The sequence below is a fragment of the Felis catus genome, chromosome D3 (genome assembly GCF_018350175.1).
Source record: "Felis catus isolate Fca126 chromosome D3, F.catus_Fca126_mat1.0, whole genome shotgun sequence".
Lineage (NCBI taxonomy): Eukaryota > Metazoa > Chordata > Mammalia > Carnivora > Felidae > Felis > Felis catus.
This window is the reverse complement of record NC_058379.1, coordinates 22,419,690-22,445,055: the sequence shown is the minus strand read 5'-3', so window position 1 is coordinate 22,445,055 and position 25,366 is coordinate 22,419,690. Positions and strand designations below refer to the sequence as shown.

At 49.2% G+C, this 25,366-nt stretch overlaps 1 protein-coding gene across 1 annotated transcript; it reads right to left on the bottom strand.

Moving 5' to 3' along the window:
• Nucleotides 1-14,778: 14,778 nt before the first annotated feature.
• Nucleotides 14,779-24,168, bottom strand: SEC14L3 (SEC14 like lipid binding 3). Its single transcript, XM_003994793.4, has 12 exons — nucleotides 24,012-24,168; nucleotides 22,955-23,030; nucleotides 22,635-22,678; nucleotides 22,454-22,513; nucleotides 21,246-21,434; nucleotides 20,209-20,304; nucleotides 19,491-19,551; nucleotides 18,234-18,317; nucleotides 17,251-17,357; nucleotides 16,721-16,860; nucleotides 16,455-16,624; nucleotides 14,779-15,618 (listed from the first exon to the last, which is right to left on the bottom strand). Exons 1-12 carry the CDS (start codon nucleotides 24,063-24,065, stop codon nucleotides 15,497-15,499), a joined length of 1,203 nt encoding a protein of 400 aa, XP_003994842.1. The 5' UTR covers nucleotides 24,066-24,168; the 3' UTR covers nucleotides 14,779-15,496.
• Between the last annotated feature and the right edge of the window lie 1,198 nt (nucleotides 24,169-25,366).

Here is a 25,366-nt window from a genome sequence, read left to right as displayed (position 1 = left end):
GGGGGGATGGGCCTATGGAAGGTACTGTCGTGCTTCTGAAGACCTTTGAGGAAGCTGACCCTGGCCCTTCCAAACTATGAGACCCACTCAAGTTATCTGTTGATCAGGAGAATCAAAGAGGGATCTGGCCTCTGGAGAGCCCCCTGAGCCCCCTTCTATGTGTGATCTTGGGCAAATCCCTTCCCTCTCTGAGCCTCAATTTCCCCAAGTATAAAATGAGGGCATTAAGCTTGGTCTGCCACTTTTGAGCTTCTGGTCTCATCTTTATTAAACAGATGCCTAGAGACTCATTCAACTCCATTCATACAATCTTGGTAAGTGCCTTACTGAGAGAAGGCTCTTAGTCACTGACATCATGGTGTAAACATGTTCTGTTCTTGCTTTGAGATAAATAGCTTCATTTTCTCTCAACTTTCAGCACCAGTGGGCAGATACTAGGTCAGAAGGTTAGAGGTGTGTAGAGGTTGGGTGGGTGGATGGCTCAAAGCCTTCTGGTGGGATATCTTTATCTTCCAGCCTCTGGCAAGGCCACTGAGGAGGCTTCCCACCAGACGACATGGTCCTTTTAGTTGAGTTAGGCTTCTGACGCCAGGGAGCCCAGAGGTGAGCGAGGGAGTCCCTTTCCAGAGTTTGGGCCCTTTTCAGGGTCCCCTTCACAGTGGAAGACACTGGGGCCCCAGGTTCGGGGACCGTTGGCAATCCCAGTAGAAACTGGTTCTGGCTTCTTCCTTCCCCCTTCCCCCACTTGGCCCTCATTCATGGCCTGCCAGAGTAAAGCCCAAAAATCTCAGACAAGTTAGCTTTAAGCTCGCTCACCCCATCACTGTGGAAGCCACTCACCCCTCTGAGCCTCCTCACCCTGAAGAAGGGTAACTGCCACCCACTATATATTAATAAATGCTACCCTTTGTTGCCTGGCAGCTTCCATTTTTCTGTGATGACCTCATTTGATTCTCCTAAGAATGCAGTAGACGTGGTAAATGACCAGCCCCATTTTAGAGATGAGGAAACTGAGGCTTGAGGTCACATAGGCACCACTTAGCCCAGTACACCCGTTCTCTCCAAGTCAACAACACGGTCTGGGGGGTGGAAGCTGTTGCCCAGCCCCTTTCCAGCCCTTGCTGGTGTACTTACTGCCTCTCCAGGCCCTGATCAACCTCTGCCTCTTACACCAGGGAGTCTCCCCAGCTTGCTGATGCTGTTGCTGATGCAGATGTCAGGGACTCTGCTCATGGTGGTGTTGATGTCTATCCTAGGCATGGGCTTCTGCATCTTCACCTGCTGCCGCTGGCTCAGGGCACAGAGCCTTGCAGATATGTCCAGCTGCAGGCCTAAGCAGCGGGGTCTAAGGAGCCCCCAACCCCTACCGAAGTTTTCCAATAAAGAGATGTTCACCAATGACTCTACCACTTATGATTTTCCTGAGGCAGTTTGGGGAAATAAGGCCCCCCAAAGCAGGAGCTAGTGTTGGGTCTTCTGTGAGGCGATGCCCCTGGGAATAAGCAGGTCTTGTGCCTGCCAAATGTGAACCTGGGCAGGAGTGGTGGGGTTGTGGGCAAACCTGTGGCCTACCCGGGGACACTGAGACTAGGGTGCTTCTCCTTGTCTCCTCTAATATTTGCCCAGCAGCCCCCTAGGCAGAGGTTGGGCCTCTCCTGGATGCCTGAGACCCAGGCCCATCTGGAGGCTTACTTTGCACATCCTCTTGCTGTGGGCCAATGAGTGGTGTGCTAGTGCTGTTCATAGGGGCCAGAGCTGATATTGTTACCTTTTTAGGAATCATTTTAAACAGAGCCATTATTAAAAATTAAATGAGGGGGAGAGGCTGGTGCAAGATGCCTGCAGTGTGTCAGAGCGTCAAGGGCCTGGTTGCTGTAATAACCGGAAGAGTCTCTGGCCCGGGTCTGGCCACGGCAGAGTGGCAAGGGGCCACTGCTGTGCTTCTGGACCCGCCCAGTTCCAATGGGGAGGCCCAAGCCAAGAAATTAGGGAAGAGCTGGAAAAAATTAAATAAGGTGAAAAAAAGAAGGATATAAACTTAGATTTAAATGCATTGTATTGGGGCATGTGGGTGGCTCAGCTGGTTAAGTATCTGACTTTGGCTCAGGTCAGGATCGCATGGTTCATGAGTTCGAGCCCTGCTTCGGGTGAGCACAAACCCCTCATCGGGCGAGCTTGAACCCTGCTCAGATGAACATGAGCCCCGCTTCTCTCTCTCTCTCTCTCTCTCTCTCTCTCTCTCTCTCTCTTTGCCCTTGATTACTTGTGCCCTTGATTTTCTCCCCCCAAATAAATAAATAAATAAATAAATGTGATATATTGGGGCACCTGGTTGGCTCAGTGCAGCTCTTGATCTTGCGGTCATGGATTCAAGCCCTATGTAGGGTGTAGAGATTACTTAAATAAGTAAAACTTTACAAAAATGTGTTACGTTAAAAACAAAGGTACTGAAAAGTTATCACGAAGAAAAATTTGTAGCTATGTGTGGTAATGGATGTTCACTAGACGATTGTAATCATTTCGCAATATATCCAAATTGCAAATCATCTACACCCAAAACTAATATAATGTCAATTATATCTCAAAAAACCACACACACACACACACACACACACACACACACTCAACCAAAAAAGAACAGGTAGTACCACTCAAAACATGTTGCTTCTTGGTGATTTTACTAGACTTTATTATTATCTACGCTCTTGAGGTTATTTATATTTCTTGTTATCTGTTTGGTGGCTATACTCTATTAGAGTATTAGCATGTTGCTTCTACAACTCTGTGTTCAGTAACTTCTCTTGGGTAGCTTGAAATAGGTCACAATGGGACTATTAAATTTTTTTTTTTAATGTTTATTTTTGAGAGAGAGCACGAACAGGGGAGGAGACAGAATCTGAAGCCGTCTTCAGGCTCTGAACTATCAGCACAGAGCCTGATGCAGGGCTCAAACTCACAAACATGAGATCATGACCTGAGCTGAAGTTGGACGCTTCACAGACTGAGCCACCCAGGTGCTCCTTGATGGCACTGTTTATACCACGAAGATCAACAAATCAGGGTCCTCTTGCCTGGGGAGCCAGTAAATTAAACATTTACCAGCACACTACTGCTCTGGCCCTCCTGCCAACCCAGGAGGTGGGTCATAGCACCATCATCCCCCTGTATAGACCCACATCTAGGATCAGAGAGGGCAAGTGACCTGGCAGAGGCCTCACAGCCTGTAAGGTCATAGGTAAGACTCATCCCTGGTCTGCTCCTTCTCCTAAAAAAGCCAGGTGGGGAGAAGGGAAGGTGGCCTCGGCTGCCACCCTTGCTCCTCTGGAGCCTTCACTCCAGCTTTCCTCCGGCTGCTACCCCAGCACCTGATGCTCTGGCTCAGGCCCTTCTCGCTCTTCCCTGGGTGTTCCCATTCACTCATATAGTTTCTGCCCCAATCCTCTGCCACCATGTGTCCTATCTGTCCCCTCCAGGCTTGGATGAGGGCAGCAGCCTCTGGCTTATCTCCCCCCCCCCCCCCCGCCCCTGGCTTTTCTATCTAGCCAACATTCTTAAAATGTTCAGAACAGAGTCCAGACTCCTTGTGGGGACTCTTACTTAGATCCCTACATAGTATGGATGACCCCACCCTTGCCCCTTCCCCTAAATCTTCATTTCAGCCATTCTGTCCTTTTTGGTTTCTTAGATCTGACGTTTGTCTTGACTGGGCTTTCTCATACAGTGTTCCCTCCTACTGGACACTCCCTTCCAACCTTTACCCCACCTCACACTGTAGGCCCACCCTCCCTCCCCTGACTACAGCCTACTCAATTCCTTCCCCCTCAAAGTACCCTCTGACCCCCTAGTGCTGGCTTGGTAGCTTCCTCTGGGCTCCCTCCAGCCTGATACTTCCTCCATTGCCTGAAAGGAGGGGCAGGCCCCTTTTGGGATTCACGGGCAGTGAGGTTTGTCTTTTCCCAATGCCCCCCAGGCCTTTGTCCGAGAGCATTCTGGGAGTTGGGTCTCCCTGGTGGCCACTTCATGCAATGCTCAGCATCACCACAAAGAGGCAGCACCACCAAACATGCTTTGCTAGCTGTTTCAAACTGCCTCCAGGGTTTTTGAGAACAGCATGTTAGTGAACCCCTGGGGGCCTGCACCAAGTCCTGTGCTAAGCACTTCCTGCCATGTGGCTCATTTACTCTTTACAACCACATCATAGTTAGGTCTGTGTTTCTTGGAGTTGGAGTCACTAGCCTAAGCTCACACAGTCTGTCCCCCACCCCTACCTGCCCTCCCACGTAACTCAACATTCTCTCCAGTTCTTCTAACTTCCCTCTCTCCCTCCTCCCCTAACCTCTCTCCCCCCAGCCCAATTCTGATTCTGTTTCCATTGTCTTCCAACTCATGGTTCTCTACACAGCAAGGGCAGAGCTGATTCACAGGCTGTGTGACCATGGGCAAGTTACCTAACCTCTCTGAGCCTCGGTTTCCTCACCATACAATCTTCTATAATGAGCTCCTAAAACTGCTGCCAGGATTACAGGAGAAATGGCTCACAAAGCATTCAGCCAGAGCAGGGCTCACAGAGAGAGCTCCACAAACACTGGCCATTATTAGTGTGTCAAGAGACCTCTACTTCAAGGGCAATTGATTGAATCATTCCATCTGATGACTAATCCAGATATAAATTATGCCAGTTATATGCTTCAAGGATTCCACTCCCTAAGAATTTATTCAGAGGAAATAATTGGATGATTGTCCAAAGATGTGCAGCTGAAGGTGATCGTCGTGGACTTATTTGTACGAACTAAGATCTTGGGAACTCCTTAAATGCCCAATGCATAAAGGAACATTCTTCTGAGCTGATCGTGCTGGTGCCTGAATCTCCCCAAGGGCCTTCTGTTCTGATACCTCGAATGACTCCAGGCAGCCTCCACGATCCAGTCCGAGCACCTCAGCGTGGCATTCAGAGCCTTGAGGCCTTGACAGCCTCGTCTCTCATCACGACTCACCCCTGCACCTGCATTCCTGCCTCTGCTGACTCCTTACCATTCCCTGGATGTGCCCTGTGCGTTAGCCTCTGTTCCTTCACCCAGGCTGTGCCCTCTCCACTTCCGTGTTCTTCTGTTGCCAGCCCCAGCTCTGATGGTACCTGCCCCATGAACGCTTCTCGACTTTTTCTCCAGACAGCATCATCTTGCTGTGCAGCCCCCTCCATCATCATGCCCCTCCCTGCCCTTGGACAAGAGTTATGAAGGACTGAGAGCAAACATGGATGGAGCACTTACTGTGTGCCAGGTACTGCACTAAGCACTGTGTTATACAACCTCCACCAGAACCAGTGCAGTAGGTTCTCATCCTGCAGATGAGAACATGAAGCCCACTGTGCGGTAAGCCTTCCATCAGCATTAACTCTTACAGACCTCACTAAATCCTCATGAGTAAGGAGGATGTTGGTATCTTTTCTAAAATCAGGAGGCACTGCAGGCAGATGGGGGAGTGTGGAAGTATTTGGCCTGTGCCCAGCTCAGCCATGCCCTAGGCTCACCTGTGGGCTCCAGAGGAAGCTTGTTCCCTCCCCAGCCTCCTCTGGACCATTTTAAGGGGGCTTGTGGAGGGGGGGGCAGCAGTGTTTCTTTTCATTATCACCGCCCCCAGGGGCCTTCTGCAGGTTGCTCTGGTCTTGCTGCAGCTGGGTAAGTTCTGGGCAATGGGGATCCCTTGGGACCTGGAGTGCTGGGTGGGGGTCCTTCCCCCCCCTCCCTGAACTGAGCCTCCCCTTATCAGCAGTGCACGTGGTGAGCCCCTTTGAGGATAACTTGAAGAGCAGCAGGAGCAGACTTGGCATCCTGGGGATACCTGGAGGAGGGGACTTCTTTCCTGATGGCCTGTGAGTGGCTGTGCTGGTTGCCTTTCAACACTTGGCCTCACCTCCTAACGCCTCCAGCCCCTGGAGTTCCTTGCTGCTTCCCCCACTGAAAGCTAATGACACTAGAACCCTGGGTCACCCATTCTTCTTCCCTGACCTTCACCCTGCTTCTTGGGAGTCTTTCAGCCTTGTCCTAGGCTGAGCAGGATCCTCCTGGAGTCCAGGCAGTCCTGCTTCTTGAGGCTCGGGGTCCCCAGCCAGGCAAACTTGGGGGGCAGAGGCCCCACCCAGTTATGCACCCCTGGCTTCTAAGGCAGAGCTTGTCATGCAGTAAACACCTAGCAAACGCTAAACAGATGCCTTACATTCGTATCTTAAAAAAAACAAATGAACACCCAAAAAGCCTAAAACTCCTTTCTGGTCTTTGGTCTGCCATTGCCCTCTGGGATGAGTTAATCCTTCTTCAGACAGGGTGGCAAGGTGGTCAGGAGCCCAAATGGTGAAAAGAATTAATTGGGGCTATGCAGGGGTGAGTGTGCTTTTACACCATTGCTCACACAGACGAGAAGAAATAGGGAAAGGTAAACTCAGGTTTCATTTTTTTTTTAATTTTTGAAAAAAAAATATTTTTGAAAGAGAGAGAGAGAGAGAGCACAAGTGGGGGAGGGGTAGAGAGAAGGAGACACAGAATCTGAAGCAGGCTCCAGGCTCTAGGTTCCAAGCTGTCAGCACAGAGCCCGGACGCAAGGCTCAAATCCACAAACCAAGAGATCACGACCTGAGCTGAAGTCAGACGCTTAACCAACTGAGCCACCCAGGCACCCCAAACTCAGGTTTTATTTTAATGCTGTTTGGTATCCTTAGAGTCTTGCCATATGAGAACTCCAACCTTTAAATATTTCTGGAAGAGGGGCACCTGGGTGGCTCAGATGGTTAAGTGTCTGACTCTTGATTTTGGACCAGGTCATGATCTCACAGTTTAGGAGTTGGAGCCCTACATTGGGCTCTGTGCTGACAGCTAGGAGCCTGCTTGGAATTCTCTCTCTCTCTCTCTCTCTCTCTCTCTCTCTCTGCCCCTTTCATGATCACACATTCTCTCTCTCTCACTCAAAGTAAATAAACATTTAAAAAAATATTTCTGGGGCACCTGGGTGGCTCAGTCAGTTGAACATCCAACTTCAGCTCAGGTCATGATTTCACAATTCATGAGTTCGAGCCCCACGTTGGGCTCCGTGCTGACAGCTCAGAGCCTGGAGCCTGCTTTGGATTCTGTGTCTCCCTCTCTCTCTGCCCCTCCCCTGCTCTCTCTCTCTGTCTCTCCCTCTATCAAAAGCAAATAAACTATAAGAAAATTAAAAATTTTTGAATTAAATATATTTCTGGAAGAGACCTTGCTTAGGAGTTTGAATCTGAGTTCTGCAGCTGAGAAGCTGCATGTAACACCCATGGGCAGAAGGCAGCAGGACTTCCTGCCTCAGTGTCCACATCTGAAAAATAGAAGTGGTTGTGCAGTTCACAAAGTATGTGTGAAATTGCCCCAAATGGCAGCTATGATGATACTCAGTGCTGGTCAAGCTCATTTGAGCAGCTTCTCTTTGGCCTTCCCACCCCCATTACCTCCCCTGGGGTAACTTGCCCAGGGCTTGCCCTTCAGTCTGGCTGTGGGGACCCACCAAACGCCCTTGACCTAGGGTGCCTCTTTCTCTGCAACCACTCAGCCTAGGCCACTCCTTGGGCAGGAGGTGAACAGTTCTGTTGCAGGTGGCCTGTCATTGACCCGGCATGGCCCTCTGAAGAACCCCTTCCAGGAGCCTTCACCCTGTATCTCAAAGCCCCAGCAGGTGACTCTCCAGGTACTGCATGGTGAGTCTTGGGCTGTTGTGTATATGCGTGGGGGGGGGGGTTGGAGTGTGGACCCCCGAGTATTGCCTAAGGGGGAGATCAGAGTGTGGTCTACCTATACCATCTTGTGTCTGGCCTCAGTCTTCTGCCCTTGGTGGAATAGGTGCACACCCATTTGGTAGATGAGACTGGGGTAGAGAACTGAGGTTCAACCGTCTCTCTGAGCCTCCATCATCCCACCTGTAAAATAGGTCTAGCAAACACTTCTAGGACCATTCAGGAATAAATGGAATTATGGTTGTGACCTAACAGGCATGCAGTATATACTTGTTAGGAGGTGACCATGACTACTTACCAGGAATAACCCTCTTCCCTCTCTTCCCCCAGATGCCTTGCCACCTCCCCATGTAGAAGGCTCATGGCTGACTCTTGAAGCCTACATCCAGCTTGTGTCAAACTAGACCATGAAATTCTACGTGGATGAGTGTGTGGGCTCTCAGAGCCATTACCTGAACCACTCCCAGAGAATATACACCCTTGTCTTCAACTGAGGGTCTAAGAGGCTACAGAGGGAGTAAGAGGGAGGGCGGGGGCTTATCCCTACCCTGATGTCTTGCTGAGTGGGCCATTGGTGTGATAATGTAGAGGGGTCTATCTTGTTGTACTTGGTCATTGGTGACCAGCCTTTTTTTGTGTCTGATCTGAACTTGTCTGGGTCTGAACCTGCCACCTGGGCTGTGAGTTTGGCAAAGGATGGGCTGTTCTTGCCAGCCAGGATGCAAGCTGTTGAGTGACTATAGAGGCCTTAGGGTCTTGTCACTTGTGGCTGATTTTGTAACATCTGCCCTTTGCTCAGGCTAAACACAACTGTCCTTGACTCTGGTAATGGGGTGGACATTCTTTAATGAGGCTTTAAGGAGCAAGAAGGTCCCATAGTATGAGCTTCTCTGTGGATTCACAGGAAACTTGTTCCAGCCAGTCTCTGAGTTGAAGATCCCTGTGGTCCCCTTGGCTGTCCCCCAGGTGCCTCTCAATAGGCCCCAGATCTGGCCCTTGGTCCAGGCAGGATAATGAGACACTACAGTTCAGCGTGGAGGCCTTCATGCTCAACAATGATGTGGAAGAGAATGAGGCGAAGACCATGCCTCAGGCCCAGCTGGAGGTGTTGGGGACTCTCTTCCTGTTACTTTGCTTCATTTCCCAGAGCTATTTTGGGCAGAGCTGGAGGTCAGCCCAGAAAGGGAGTGCTGGATCCCCTGATAGGGTCTACAAATAAAAATATAGGATATCCAGTTAAGCTTGAATTTCAAATAAATAATGAATTTTTTAGTATAAATATGTCCCAAATATTGCATGAGACTGATTTATACTAAATTTTGAAAGATTTAACTGGGTGCTCTGAATTTTATCTGGCAACCCTAACCCCTGAGAATGGCAGTGGGATAGGGATCCAGAGTTGGGATAACACCCACAGCACTGGCTTTGGCTGCAGCTCTGACCATAAGGTGAGTCCCTCAGGGTCTCACATTTCCATGTGTGGGATCAAGTTTGGGATCAGGCCTGGCTCAAGGATTGCATGTTGGGGGTGGGTGTTGGGAATTACCACTCACCCCAGAGAGATCTTGATAAATGTGATTATGAGTGAAGGAACCTGGGTAACCATGGCTTCTGTCCCTCTGGATGCTGAAAGCCTGGGGCTACTTGGAGCTTCCTTCCTTTGTATCTTCGTAAGATACTGTCATCATGGGAAGTACAGATATGCAACAGACAACTGTCACTGCTTGATGGTTGTCCCAAGATGGCACTGGAATTTCCTAAGTGTATGTCTATTTATAAAGAGCTATACTTGACACTTGACTCTTTGCTTTCTTTCTTTTCTCGATTTACTTGTTAACTCATGCATAGAACAGGAAATGAAAATCCTGAAATCCTGAGACTCACTAATATTTGTATATATGCTAAGTTAGTGTTTTGTAAAATAGGATTCTTTTTTTAATGTTTATTTATTTTGAGAGAGCATGCGAGAGTGCGTGTGAGTGGGGGGTGTGCAGAGAGAGAGAGAGAGAGAGAGAGAGAGAGAGAGAGAATCCCAAGCAGGCTCTGCAATGTCTACACTGAGCCTGATGGGGCTCAAACTCACGAACTGTGAGATCATGACCTGAGCCAAAACCAAGAGTCGGACACAACCAACTGAGCAATCCAAGAGCCCCTATAAAATAGAATTCTATGTGCCATTACAGAATTTGTGTCTGGCCCCCACTCTCAACATGAAGCACATTTCTCTGCATAGGAGAACATTTTTGTATTCTCTTATGAAAGTTAACAGCAACATAGAACCCAGTGTCTGACCAGGTTGTAGCTTAACCAGGGCCCTGTTCGAAATCAGGACTGCAGTGAGAAAATACTCATAGATAAGGGAAAATAAGAATTTTCTTTCCCTCTAAGGACCTGTAATAGACTGGGGGCTGTGCCTTCCACAGACTGGCCTGACTTCCTCCCTGCAGTGCCCAGCTCAGGGAGATAAATAAGATATAACATGGTTCTACACGTGGGTGGCTGTCAGGGGCCATGGTGCCCAGGAGGAACCTCTAAGTGGGTGTTGGGGTCCCAGATTCTTCCTTAATCCATCCTTCCAGGTGTATATCACTTGCTGACTGAGCTCCTGGAGTTGGACAAGACCCTTTGAGTCTGGTCAGAAATCCTGTTGTTTTTTTTTTAATTTTTTTTTCAACGTTTATTTATTTTTGGGACAGAGAGAGACAGAGCATGAACGGGGGAAGGGAAAAGAGAGAGGGAGACACAGAATCGGAAACAGGCTCCGGGCTCTGAGCCATCAGCCCAGAGCCCGACGCGGGGCTGGAACTCACAGACCACGAGATCGTGACCTGGCTGAAGTCGGACGCTTAACCGACTGTGCCACCCAGGCGCCCCGGAAATCCTGTTTTTATAACACTTCCTCATAGAGGTGAGTGTTCTCTGTTTCAAGCTGTGGGACGCTGGACAAGCCCTTTCACTATTTTGGGTCTCCAGGACCCCCATTTCTAAAATGAGCATGTTTGCTGCCATGATATGTGGGCCTTAAGTCCTGGAAGCTGGCCAATGGAGAGAGGTTGAAAGGCCTCACCTGGCCCTGTACTGGGATGCTTCATTTGGACCAGTGGAAATCCTTACCCTGGAAATATAGGTGGCGTCTCCCTGGTATAGGCAAACCAGGGAAAGGAAGGTCCAGGGAGGCCAAGTGATGGCCTGCTGTCACCCAGCTAATACTGCCATGCTGGAATCGGACATGGGGTAGACTGTCCCCCTCCTACCTTCCTGACTGAGCGTGTCTTTCTGTCTGGACCACTGGCAGCTGACAACTGATAGATAAGTGGAAGAGCTCTGTGTGTGACTGCTATGACTTTGGCTGTTCCCACCCAAAAAGAGGCCGGCGCCGTGGTAAGGCAGAGCGGGACCAGGTTAGAGGGGCTACTGGGGGCCTTCGGCTTGTGTGGGCAGATGGATGTTACTGAATCTGCCATGGGCACAGCTCCTGGGCTGGGAAGGTAGCAAGGTGGTGAGTCAGGGGGCAGGGGCCAGGAAGAAATTGTAGCTTGGGTGGGATGGGCTGTGGGCTGTTGGGTAACCCATGTGGGTGCCTTGAGGAGGAAGCTTGCTCTGGTGAGGGCAACCCTGCTTGGTGCCAGGACCTCATGATATGTATACTAATAACATTCCCCTGCCCTCCTTTACCAAACAAATACAATAAGTATGTAACCATCCAAGACAATTTAGAGACTTCAAAAAGATCTAAACCTACAACTCAGACCATTGTTAGCTAGCATCTTAGTGTAACCGTATCCAGACAGCTTTTGTTGTATATACACATTAATATAATGGTCCAGTTTTTATTCTGTATTCCAGTATTCTATAATACTCTGCAGACAGCTCTGTAGGTCAGATATCTCTTTTACATTTATGACCGTACGAACCATGGAATGGAGGTATTATAATTTATTCGGTCCCTTGTGGATGGATATTTGTGCTCTTTAGGTATTTTCTCTTAAACCCTGTTAAGTGACAGCTCACTGTCCTTTGCCCCCTGCCCCCATTTAGTAGTTGAACACACACCTGCTTAGGAGTTACCTGGCTCCGAGTCTCTGCCAAGGGCTGGGAGGGGAGGAAGATGCCAGGGCTAACAGCTTCCCCTCCACAGAGTTCCAGGCGAAGGGAACACCCATATGGTAGTTGTGGGACCACTGACAATCAAGAAGCTGCTGATGTCATGGTTTAAAAGTAGGTGCAGGGCTGGGAGGCAGCCTAGGCCCCAAAAGGTCTGGTTCCACCATCCAGGTTCGTGGACACTTGCTCTTGGTCCTGATCTTCCTGCCCTATCTTATCCCAAGCCACATCCTGTTTTTCCCCACATGTTCCTGGTTTTTCTTTTTCTCCTTTGAATAACTCTGGGCTCAAAGTCTGCCCCAGCTGTCTTGTGTGGCCTGCCCTAACCTCCAGGCAGTCCTGAGCCACTCCCTGGCCCCATCCTTCCCAGCCTCTTGAAAGACACTGAAGCACTTGGTGGCAGTGGTGCTGGCCTTCAGCTGTGTCACTCTGCTACCGATCCTGTTCCTACTGGCCCTGAAGAAGTTAGTCCAGGCCTTTGCGCTGCACTCTCCCCTTGGCTGCCTAGGGAGCATGCTGGCCGACCCAAGATGCCAGGAGTTGAAACCAGTGGCTGAAGCAATGGAGAGACCCTCTTCTGAGGAGGAGATTGATATGGTGTCCCAGTCTGCCATCAAGGAAAGCTTGGAGGCAGCAGGCCCTTCAGAAGACAACTAAACCACTCTTTTACACACAATAAAATTTTCTATTTCTCTAGTGCTCTTGTCTTGGGTTAACTCTCTCTGGCTGGCACTTGTGTATGTTAGCACCATATGTTGGGGGACGAGTCAGACCTCTTAACTGCATGATGTGAAAGTGGGCTCTCTGGAGAGGCCACTGCAGTGGTGGCTTCCTGAGGAAGGTGACTGTTTGGCATCATTTGGCTTGTTCTCTGCCTGTGGGTTGCCCTGGCCTGGGGCCTGCATGGTAAGTGTCCCAGACTGCCAAATTTGATCCCTCTTATGGGAAACAGCTCGTAGCTACCAAGGGAAGCTGAGGCCTTTCCTTCCCAGTCAGTTCTGGGCCGTTGGAACTGAAAGGTAATTGACCTTCACACACTGTAGGGAGCATGCAGACCTCAGTCTTTCTGCCCCTACACTGCTTGCCAGCCACTGCTGTAATGGGGTGTCCGTCAGCCAAGGTAACGAAGTAGGGCCTTTTCCCCTCCCCCTACACCACCTCCTGGACATTCAGAACTGGAGCTAAGTGGCCCCTGAGTGAGGCTGGGAGCTGGGGAGGGCTATTTCTCCACTGGTGGTGGAAATGAGGTGGGAGCTGTTTTGCCATGGCTGGGTGTCAGCAGATGCTGAGGGACACTTTTTGGTTCTCAGCTCCAGCCCTGGCCTGGGCTGCCCTGTCTTTTGGTAGCAAGTACCCTTCTGCTCAAAGTGATATCCCTGAGCAGCAGTAGAGGAGGTGAGGCAAATGAGGGCATCCAGTGGTGCTTATGACTGCCTCAGCTTCGAGGGTGCAAAGGCCCACCCCCTCATCCTCTTTCTGACCCCTCTGCAATGTGGGATCCTTTCCCTCGGGGGCAAGGGTGAGAGCGCCATGTCCATCTACCATGCACCACTGATGTCTGAGCCAACCTCTCCCAAGGACCCCTTGGCCCACATTGCTGATGCTACTACAGTCTTCCAAGACAGTGAGCCCATCCTCCTCTTCCCTTTCTCCCTTGCTTCACCCTCCCTTCTCCCTCATTTGTAGGGTGGCCAGATAAAATACAGGATGTCCCATTAAGTTTTAATTTCAGATAAACAATAAATTTTAAGTATGTCCCAAATATTGCATTTCCCCCCATAAATCTGACAACCCTCTCCTCCTTTTCCTCTCTTTCTCCCTCCCTCACCCTCCCCACCTCTGAGAGTTGGCAGTCTTATTCTGGCATGTTGCTGTAGTAACATGAATTTGGTGGGAGTGAGCAGGTGGGGAGGGTAGCCTTAACTTCAGTGCTATTTCTGCCATGCATGGGCCAAAGGAAACAAGGCCAGTGCCTTTTGGGAGCTCAGTTTCCCATCTATAAAGTGGAGATAAAATCCTGTACCTGTAAGCGCAGATGGAAAGTGCTAGCTGCTGCTGAACGTTTGCTTGATTGGTTTCAAAGTCAGGCCTCCCACTCTGGCTCACTCCAGCAGCCTTGGTCCTGGGCAACCCATTCCCAAAGACCAGTTAGCCCTTTGGTTCCCACCCACCCATGTTCTCTGTGTAATTTGTTTCCTCCTGGCAAGAGTTGTGTCAGGATGTAGGGCTCAAGCCAGTGAGGGACTCCAAGTCCCTGACTTGGAGTAGGAACATCGGGGAGACCCTACTTCTCCCTCAGTCACCCAGGGCCATAGTGGGTGTCAGAGGGTCATGCTTCTCAGAGGCCATGTGAACAGTGGACAGCATGCTAGGTTTAGAAGCATAAGGTTTAGAAGCATAAAGTTTAGAAGCTGGCCCATTTTCCCATGAGTTTCCTTGAACAAACATTATGCAGTTGAGTACTGGTGGGTCTCTATTGCCTCAGCTTCCCAATGGGCATAACACATATTTTGTCCTGGGTGTCAACTAAGGGACACATCTACTGGAAGCTCTAGGACAAACAAATCATTCCTTCTCTCCTTCTTTGTGTAAGTAGGCTCTTAGGAAGTGGTATTAAGGGACAATTAAGAGCAATGTCTTCGGAATAAAGAAACAACAACAACAACAAAAACCCTGGATCTTGAATCTGCCACTTAAGAGTTGTATGACGTTGGGAGTGACTTCACCTCTCTAAGCCTTAGTTTTCTGTCCATAAGATGGCCATGATAAGTGGTCCCAGGGAAGTTTTGAGTGTGAAATGGGCTAAATTCATTAAGCACTTGGCACCATGTGTGATATGCAAGACATCACTTACCAGATGATAGCTGCGATTTTAAAATTTTTACTGCCAGGCAGCAGCTAGAACCAGATAGGACTTCCTTTGCTTCCAGTAAAATTTCTTTAATTGTTTAAAATATAAGCTGTAAATTCCAAGGGAAAAGGGTAAGGGTCAGAGTGATGGGTTGGGAAAGCTGTGTGCTGAGTCAGACAAAGCCTTATGCAGGCATCTCCTACCTACCTGAGGGGGCAGTCAGTTCCAGAAACCTGGGGGCTAGATCACCTGGGTCCTGCAGGAGAGTCCCCTGCTTCCACAGCCCTGTCTCTGTCCGAGGTGCTGAAACCTGCTCCGGGTAAGGTTCCTTCTTGTCAGGCATACCCGTGAATTACTTGCTCATTACCTTAATTCAACTTCACAAGTATACACTGAGCATCTACTGTATATGGAGTAGAAGTAAAAAGAATTTAGATATACCTGTAACCCACGTGGCTCATAGATGATAGGGAAGAAATTCAAACACACACACAAATGCCTTAGAAGAAGTGAGGACAAAAGCTAAGGATTCATTTCCTATTTCTTGGGTTTCAGTGACATTCACCTCTTTCTTTTGCCTTGCTTCTTCCCCTATGCAATCTTGGCATCCTCCAAAACTGTGCCTCTCATACCTTTCCTGATGTAACCACAGCATATAAGTCTTCCCCAAGGCAGCTTTTTCTCTACACACTAGTCTCAGTGTCAAGAGGAGTAATGATCAATTTCTGAGGGGATAGTATATAGATAGACAAAGGAGAGGGTCAGGGGTCTCTGAGAAGTTAGGGGGCTGCCTAGACAGGGGTGAGCTCCTTGTCATACTTCTGCATGCCCTCGTCTGGGAGCAGCACCTCCACTGTGAAGCTGACCTTCTTGGCGTGAACAAAGCTATAAGTGTTGTCAAAGCGCAGGACATCTGGGGGAAAAAATGGACAGATGGGTAGTTAGATCTGGCTTCATACTCCCCATGTCTCTGCCCTGGCCACCGGAGGGATGACAGTCTCTATTCCTAATTGCTGTGTTTGCTAAGCTGTGGCAAGTTCTCACTACTCCTGTCCCTTTCCCATGGGAGCTGTCACCCTTGAGCCATGTTTGTAAACAGACACTGACCTCCTCTTGGCATGTGCCCAGGCTGGCTTTAGTTGCTCCAACTGACAATGAGAACAATGGCCATTGCATCCTATTGTCTCTACACCTGGACATCGCATGATAGAGGTGTGGGGTGGGCAGTTGAGAATGTCAAAGGCCTCTCAGCCTCCTTGGATAAAGTGAGATGCTGGATAAGGCCTGTGCACACCCTCTACTTCCTCACAACCACCCCAAAAGGCAGGGTTTGTAACCTCTGCTTCACAGATGAGCAAGCTAAGGGTCTGGATTGGTAAGATTTTGCCCAGTGTAATGCGGCTACCATGAAGCTGAGGTGGGACCCTGGCATCACACTCAGCTCTGTGGCTCTGGACAAGTTGATTTACTTCTCAGAGCCCCAGTTTCCTCCTGCAAAATGTTGCATCTGCCCTATTCTCTGCCTGTGTCCTGAGTGCTCTCACTCCCTGCAAGGCCTATGTGTCTCTGGCTCTTGGTGTGTAGCAAATGCTTGAGAGTGGGGCCTGAATGAACAACTGTGTGAATGAATAGCACTAACCTAGGCTGTATGTTCCTGGGGAAGGGGGTGGTCACTGACCCTCTTTTTCTCCCTCTAAACTGTGAGACAGGTGGCCTTCCAGAGCTGGGGCCCAGCCAGTGTAGACTTACATACACCAGCTTCTGAGCAGGTGAGGCTCCCGTCTTCAGGCACCATGTGGGCATTATAGCGCTGGCTGGGCAGCACTTCTGTCATTTCCCCAGCCCTCTGTCGCTCCCCCATCTTGGTCTTCAGGAAAACACCAAAACCAATGTCTGCACCATCAGATGAGAACTGCCACCTGGATGAGCGGGAGGAGGACAAGTTCCTGCTCAGTCTGATGGGAACTTGAGGGTCTAAGACACAGCCAGGGATGGGTTGGTGGCCTGGCGCTTACCTGAGGACACAGCCTGGGAACAGAATCTCATATTCCACCTGGTGTGAGGAGCCACGGTTGATCTGCACTGAGTGCTCATATTGAGTCTTCACTTGGTCCCGCACATACATGGACTTGGGGATCTCCCCACCGTAGTTAATCTGCAGACACAGGACAAAATGGGCTTGCTTCTCTCTTTTGGCCATTGCATTCTTTGTGCTGTTTCATCTGCTTGAGATGCTTTCAACATCTTCTGGAAGTATCCTGCTCACCCAGTCTTCTCCCACCCCCTGGGGAACCTTCCCTGACCCTACAGTGTCAAGGCCTCTTCTGGAAACTTCCCCTTCCAGTTCATCCCTCTGAGTCAAATTTTCCTCATTTCTTGTTTGCCTATACAGCTTCTGAGAGCTCGGTGATGGTAGGGCTGGGACTGTCTAGCTCAATACCTGGCTCACAGGGGTTTCTCCATAGACATTTGTGGAATGAATGAATGGGTGAGAAAGGAACTCAGCTCTATTCCTTTCCCCTCCCCTGTCTGGGGCTCTTCATACCTTAGTTAAACATTTGGGGTTCCCATCTGGGTCAGTCAGAGTCCCCCCAAACTGAACAGGCAGTTCCTCAGGACTGATTAGTTTCAGCAAACCGTCCTTCCAGTTGCCTGTGGGCAGAGGGGTTGAAGAGTTGTTACCAGGCATGGAGGGGACTTGTCAGCCCCTCATTCCCACCAGGGGGACCTGAGCTTGGGGAGAAACCCTACAAGGATTAGGCTTCCAAGGCCAATTCCTCAGCTTCCCAGGCCTCAGACTGCAGGAAGTGTCTTCCAACATTATGTTGCTATGGAAACATGTTTCCTCCTAGGTGATGGGTTGGCACATTTTTGAGGGTCTTCCAGTCATGAGTAATGAAGATAAGAATTATCTAATTGTCTCAAGAAGACTTTATTTTTTAAAAATGTTTATTTTTGAGAGAGACAGAGCGTGAGTGGGGGAAGGGTAGAGAGGGAGGGAGACAGAATCCAAAGCAGGCTCCAGGCTCTGAGCTGTCAGCACAGAGCCTGACGTGGGGCTCAAACCCACGAATCATGAGATCATGACCTGAGCCAAAGCTGGATGCTTAACCTACTGAGTCATCCAGGTTCCCCTCTCAAGGAGACTTTAAAGCCTTATGAGGTCAAGGACCTTGTGGGGGACCATACAGCACATAAGTGGCATTTATTGACCTTTCCTTCTCTGAATCACATCTTCTCTTCTACTGTTCTTCCTCATCCTCCCTAGCCCAAATTGGCTTTAGAAGCACTGAGGTGTTGAGTGTTGAAAGGAAAATGAGGCTCATAGGCTCATTGGTTGATTGACTATCAACCAAACTGAAACTGATAAGGAAGAAGGTGTGAAGGCCTTAGTCACCAAAGAAAGGGAATGAAGCAGAGGTAACTGGAAAGACTTTGTCATGTAAAATACACTTTGCTTCACTTTTGGGGACACATTTCTGAGTCTAAGTGGCACAGAGCTCAGGGGATAGAACTGGAATTACTTACTTCCCAATACTATAATTTTTCTGCGAGTGTCTTCACTCAGGAAGGGCTTCATGAGGTTGTAGCCCACAGGGAACAGTTTGGTGGCTGGAGAGATATAAGAAGAGATAATGGAGGAGAAAATAATTCCATTGGGCCATTCTCTCCATAACATTCATAGCCAATCATATGGAGGAGTCATGAATTGGAAAATGCCCTGCACCTGACAAACCATTCAACAACTGGTCAACCAGCCAACAAGCAAGCAAGCAACCAACCACCCAATCATTCATTCAATCTATCAACAAACCAACAGAATGGCCAATCAACTTATCTTCTATTCAGCCCACCAGTCAACCACCAACCAGTCAGCCAACCTACCAAATAGTCAAACAACCAATTATCAAATCAGCCAACCAGAAAACCCATCAGCCTGTTAAGCAACCAGCTAACCACCCAGCCAATTACCTTCTGCAGCCAGCAGAAGATATAGCCAAACAACAAACCAGTCAGCCAACCAACCAATCTGCCAACTAGCTACTCACTTACCTACTCAACCAAAAATGCCAGCTGATCACTCAGTCGACCAAACTAACAACTATACAACAAACCAACCAGTCACCCAATCAACCAACCAACCAACCAACCAACCAACTATCCAACCAAACACCAGTCATTCAACTAGTCAGCCAACCAACTTGCCAGTAAACTAGACAATCAACTAAGCAGCTAATCAACAAATCAACCAATTAACCAGCCAACCATCAAATATCCACACACCCTTCCATCTACCAATCCACTCAAACAACAACACAAATACCTATTGAACATCCACATGGTCCCAGGCCTACAAAAGATACAACAGAAGTGGAAAATCAGAGGCTCTGCCTTCAAGGAGCAGAAACTGAGGAAAAAAACCAGGATGAATACACATAAGACAACTAGAGGCCTCCAGAAGACAGCAGACAGGAGAGGCCAGACTTGAATGTTCCAGATGCCAGTACCACAAACAGTTTGGGAATGGAGAGATCAATGTGGGTGGGAGAAAAGAGGGAGGATTCCTAGAAGAGCTAGTGTTGGAACTGCCTCTTCTTGCAGTAAGGCCAACCATAGAAATCACTATTTATGGAGCACTTACTTTGTTCCAAGCACTCTAAGTGATTTTTATGAAGCCAAGCAACCAACCTGCCTCACTACTACCCAGGTAGGAAGGCACTTTTGTTGTCCCCAGGGCTCAAATGAGGAAACAGAGGTACAAAAAAGTGAAGTCACTTGCCACACCTTTCACAATGAGCATGAACTTCAGGGTCTCCGGGTAATTCTCTTCAAGGAGGCCAAAGAACTGTGGAACCAAGAAAGACCCCATCAGAGCCTACATCTCATCTTCTCCTATCCCCATCACCTTTGCAATCTCCCATCTGGAGTGTTCAAAGAGAGATAGAGGGTTTCCCTTCTTTTCATCACCTCCACTGGCCTCTGGAGGACAGCTTCGCACCTCAGACTATAACAACCACATTTTAATAATAATTATTTTTAGAGTAAATCTTATAGTAATTATAGTATAGCAATATTAATGACTATTGTATATTAAATGTTCATTATTTGCCAAGCACTGTGTACACATTTTATATATCAATTCACTGGAATATCCCCACATCCCTTTGAAATGCAGAATATCAGTGTCCCCATTTTGTAGGTGAGGAAACTGAAACATGGAGGGGTGAAGTGACTTGCTGGAGTCACAGAGCTAGGGAGACAGAGCTGGGAAGGGTTGGCAGAAGGTGGTCCTGGTGGTGTCAGTACAGTGTTGAATCTGCGGCCTGATTTGTGGGCTCTTTCAGGAAACACATCAAGGCCATTTAGGTCCTGAGTCACAGTGCTGGGGCCCAGAAAGTCCACTGTCTTTTACCAAATCCTGGCTCTGAGTGAGCAAGAAGGTCACTGCAGACCGAACTCATCATTAAAGTAGGCAGGGGTCACCCAGGGGCCTTCTCCTCACCTCTTGGTACACTTCCACCAGAGGTTTCCAGAAGTGCTTCAGTCCCAGGCCCTCACAGTCAAATATCATCACAATGGTCTCAATCTTCTTTCCCAGCTGCAAGGATGAAAACAAAGACCAGTACCCAGGTTTAGGGTTCAGGCTCAAAACTTGGGAAATGGTGACCCTAGCACATGACCCCTCAGAGATTCTTCCTGTCCCCTACTCTGAACAAGTGAACAAAACAGTGAATGCATTTACCCACACATCCACCCATCCATCCATCCATCCATTCATCCATTATCCATTTATAATCCATCCATCCATCCATCCATCCATTTGTCCATTCATCCATTAACTGGCCCACCCATCCATCAATTCACCCATCCATCCTTTCTTACTGCCATTCAATCAACCATTCATCCCTCCATTTGTCCAACTGATATTTATGAAGCACCTATTTTGTGCCAGACACTGAGAGTATAACATATAATACTCAATAATCCACAGTTCTGGTCCTCAAAGGGTTCACAGACTGCTTAGAGAGACTGACAAGCAACTAGATCACTATAAGTTCTGAGATAGATGCTGCAAATAAACAGCACAGGAACTGTGAGAATATATGTTAACCCATATATGACGGGGACATCAGAGAAGGTGACATCTAAGTTAGAGACATGAAAGATAGAAGGGAAAGAGCCAAGGGGAGTGTGGGAGGTAGGGGTGTGCTGGAAGTAGAGTTATCCAGACAGAAGGAACAGAAGGGGCAGCCTCAGAGGGAATACCAGTAACTAGGGTTGAGAAATATGCATGAGGCTCTGTGTGCTGGGCCATACATTTGCATTATCTCATTTAATCTTTGCAACCATTATTTATTATTTATAGGTGAGGAACAGGCTCAGAGAGGGGAGACCACTCTCCAAGACCACACAGCTAGGAAGCAGCAGAGCTGAAATTTAACTCCAGAGTCCTTTGATGGTGATAGTAGAGAGCACAGGTGTATTCCTGGGACCATGTTCCCTGGCAGCCTCACCTCCCCACACAGGAGCTGGCCTTACCCGCTCTGTCTGCAGGTCACACTCATGCAAGATGCGCTCGCAGTCCCTCATCTTGGTCTTAAGCAAGTCCTGCTTGGTGACTGAGAAGAGCAGGCCCTTTGGGTCAAGTGGTCCAATGATGTCATACCACACGGGGCAGCCATCCCGGTCATAGCCACACAGGCCTCCAGGCATGTACTTCTGGATCACCTGGGCATGGAAAAGATACACAGAACTTGGCATTATTCACCTCCTGGAGACCCCCAGACTAGGTTAACTTGGGTGGCCCAAGCCTACACACAACATGATACAATCACTGTCCCTTCCCTGAAGGTAGCACTATTGTCCAGGTGAGAAAACTAAGGGACCTTCAGGGGAGGGCCTTACAATGAGTACATGGCAGAACCAGGCCTTACCTGGGCCTGGCTGAAGGCTTCTGGAGTCCCCCCGCCCCCAACATCTCCCACGTTCTTTTCCATTGAGAGAAGTTAGGTTTAGTGATGGGAAACATGGATTCTGAAGGTCAACATGTCTGGTTCAAATACAGACACTACTGCTTCCTTGTTGTGCATCCTTGAACAAGTGACACTATCTCTCTGAGTCCCATTCCATTCCCTCTTCTGTAAAATGGTTTAGATACTTCCTCCCTTAGGGGACTGTTGGGGAAACTCCCCAGTATCAGTGACTGGCCCACAGTTCGCGCTCTACAAATGCAACCATGTCCATTGTTTTACTAAGGTGCCAGTGGGTGGGACTGTTCTCTCCAACTCCTTAGTGGGTTAAGTTTCTTTCCCACCAGACAGGATGTTCTGAGCAAGACCCTAGAGGTGAGGGCTCAGAGGCACAAGCTGACTGTGGTGGTGAAGAACCCAGCTTCATGAATTCAAATCCCAGCTCCACATTGGGGCTGTGGGACTTTGGGTAGGCTGCTTAACCTTTGCTGGACCTCAGTGTCCGCATCTGTAAAATGGGGACACTTGCACCCACCTCACTGAGCTGTGAGGACTAAATAAGTTCATGCGGCTAAAGTTTTAACTCAGGTCAGAATCTCATAAACACCCAGGAAATATTCATAATTATCATAGGATGGGTGCCTGTAGGCCTGTGGGCAGTTCCACAAGCTTCCCAGGCTTTCTGGCCTTCACTCATGCTTTCCAGTGAACCAGAGGCTGTTTGAATGCTGTGTCTGTAAAAACTTGGGATGTGTGGGGGGGTGGCGGTTGGCTCACCTCTGGGGGCTGCCAATCAAGGATGTGATCAATGTCCATGGACTTCCGGAACTCCATGTACTGAAAGAGAGAGGAGAGGTAAGGTCTCACAGGCTCCCAGCACCTCTGAGATGGGGGCTCAAGACATGGATTGCCCCCCACAAAGCCTTTCCCCAAATCTCTGGGGGTGGATGCGTCTCACCTTGCGGAGCATGGCCTCTGATTTCTGCAGGTCAAAATTTCGAGCTGTGTGAAGATGGAAGGAAGGTGTGAGGCGACAGAGAGGCTACCTTGTGGTTACCTCGTCCTTGTTCTGGGCTGTGAGGAGCTAGGCATGGCACTGGGGGCCCGGGGAAGGACCTTCATTCTCTGCACCCTCCCTTCTCCTGGACCTGAACATATGAAGTGAGATGGCGTGGCTGGATTCTGAGAGCCATGAGTTGTTGTGGAACAGTTGGGACAAGGCCCCTCTTGCTGCCCCTCAACCTGATCCGCCCCCCACCCCCCAACCTCTGCCCTCACCTCGGAGCCAGCGCAGAAGGAAATAGTCATCAGGATTGGGCAGGGCAGGCAACACATCCTGCACATTTTCTCGGAACTGGGAAGGGAGATGCTGGTTAAAGTGGCTTCTGCACTTAGCCTTTGCCTCCAGACCCAATAATTATTTTCACCATCCCTTCTCTTACACATGCAGTCTGGTGCATAATGGTGGAAGGATGGGTGGGCAGATGGGTAGAAGGAGAGATGGATCATTGGATGGATATATGGATAGATGGGTAGGTGAATGCAAGTAAGGATAGATGCTAAGTAAATGAATAGAAAGAAGAATGAATAGAGGAATGGGTGGGTGGGTGGAAAAAGAAGGAAGGAGAAATCAATGGATGGAAGGAGAGAGAGATAGTTGAGTAGAGAAAGGAGAGATTGGTGGGTGAATAGAGAGCAGGGGGATGGAAAGATGGGTGGGTGGGGTGCAGGGTTGGATGAAACAAAGGATAAATGAGTGGGTGGGATGTGGGCAAGTGGATTGGAGTATGGAGGTATCCATAGTTCTTTCCATGTGCTGACTCACCAAGGCTTCTGCCTTTTTTCATTCCGTTTTCTACAAAAACATGGTTAGTGATTACGTGTCCCCTTCCCCATTGACCATGGGGATGACAACACACCCTGCCCTATCTTGCTCTTCCAGACAGGTTGTCTTTCAGGGTCCTGGGGAAGGAGGGGGAACAGACTCAGAGGTGCAGACCATTAGCATCCTTAGTCTCCCACCTAAGGGGCCTGGGAGGGTTAGGAAGGGGGCAGCTGTTTGGTAGAGCTCTCTAGTTCTGGTTCCTACATGAGAAGTCAAGTTTGATCTGGCACACACACTATTATTGCTTGGATGCGGTACTGTTCCATCAACTCCTGCCCTGGACAGAGCTGATGTCACTGGCCGCTTTGGAGCATGGCCCTGGGTAAGGTGACAGTAAAGGGAAAATATCAAAGACACTCTAAGCCAACAGAGTGGGCCAGGGCTCTGGCCACCTCCTCCCCTTGCCCCTCAACCCTTTTCTTCTGGGGGTCCAGGGAAAGGGTCTCTCACCTTGGCCAGGGTCTCTGCCTGCTTGGGGCTCAGGTCTCCGACTCGGCCACTCATGGTGTCTGGATGCGGCTGGAGGAGTGGGGGCCGCTTCAGGCAGAAGCCAAGCTTGATCTGTGGCCCTGACCCAGCTAGAGCCTTTTGCCCCACTCCTGGGTGTGGCTCCAGGCCCCTCCTCCTTAACCAACTGTTGGATTGCATGTTACATAATTGGGATTAAGTGAGGTCCCGTGCTTGGCTCTGAGACAGGTCTGGGGGGCAGGCAGGCACAGGATAGCATGCCAGAGGGCATGGTTATCCAGGCTGGGTGCCTGTAAAACCTCCATCCATGCTCCCAGACCTCTAGAGAAGGGGGCAATGTCAGGAGGAGTGAGGACTTCTCCCTGCAGGCACTCTTTCTCTCCCATCCTCAGTCTCCCCATCTCCCTAATGAAGAGACCCCACACCTGGAGTTATGCAAAGGTCACCCCCTACACCCAGCTCTGACTGGTAAGAGTCAGGGACTTGGCCAGTCCAATAAATAATTCATTCAGTTTGTTGGGGGTGGGAAACTCACATCCTTTTTCACCAAGCATCCATATTTAAGAAGAGACAGGCTAGGGCAGAAAAATGGAACTCAAATGTGTCCTTGCTGAAGGTTTGTTTTTTTCCACAGGATCATAGGATTTCTATGATGCAATGCTGACCCTGAACCTTCAGCATGAGGAAGGGCTGAGCACCCCCACCCTGTTGCCTGCTTTCCCATCACTGCGATCCCTCATGCCCTGGGCCCTAAGGGAGAGGTGGTGCATATTGATAGTCTTGGGGGACAGTGAGGGTGTTTTTTGAGATTTTTTAAATGTTTATTTATTTAACAGAGAGTGTGCACAAGCTGGGTAGGGGCAGAAAGGGAGAGGGAGAGAGAGAGGATCCCAAGCAGGTTCCATACTGTCAGCACAGAGCTCAACACAGGGCTCAGACTCACACACTGTGAGATCATGACCTGAGCCAAAATCTGTCACCTGATCTAAGGAGACAGAGTCAAGTCGGATGCTTAACCTGAGCCACCCAGGCACCCTTCGGATTTCAAAAGCCTGATCAGTGAGGGGTGTCCACCAAGTATGCGAGGTGATGAAGGAAGCCCAGAGGATGTCCCTGCCTTTTGATTTCTGTCATGCTGCTTGATGTTCCACCATTAGAAATGCCTGTGAGGCCCGGCCCTCCTCCCCATTCCTCTATGAGACATCCCTTTCAGGATAACATCTCTGAGTGTCGCTTGTCTCATTTATGGAATGGGGCTATCAGTGCTTGCCCTGTCCTTATGCAGTCAGAGATAAGATCTAAGGAGACATATAGACTGTCAAGGGTCATAACATCTA

What these genes read in the sequence shown, in the direction of transcription:
- SEC14L3 (XM_003994793.4), bottom strand. Translation starts at nt 24,065, where the DNA reads ATGAGTGGCCGAGTCGGAGACCTGAGCCCCAAGCAGGCAGAGACCCTG. An exon ending in GTGACCTGCAGACAGAGCGG is followed by an intron (nt 20,305 to 21,245) that starts GTAAGGCCAGCT and finishes TCATCCTTGCAG; the next exon opens with CTGGGAAAGAAGATTGAGAC. An exon ending in TTCCCAGGCTGTGTCCTCAG is followed by an intron (nt 16,625 to 16,720) that starts GTAAGCGCCAGG and finishes CCGCTCATCCAG; the next exon opens with GTGGCAGTTCTCATCTGATG.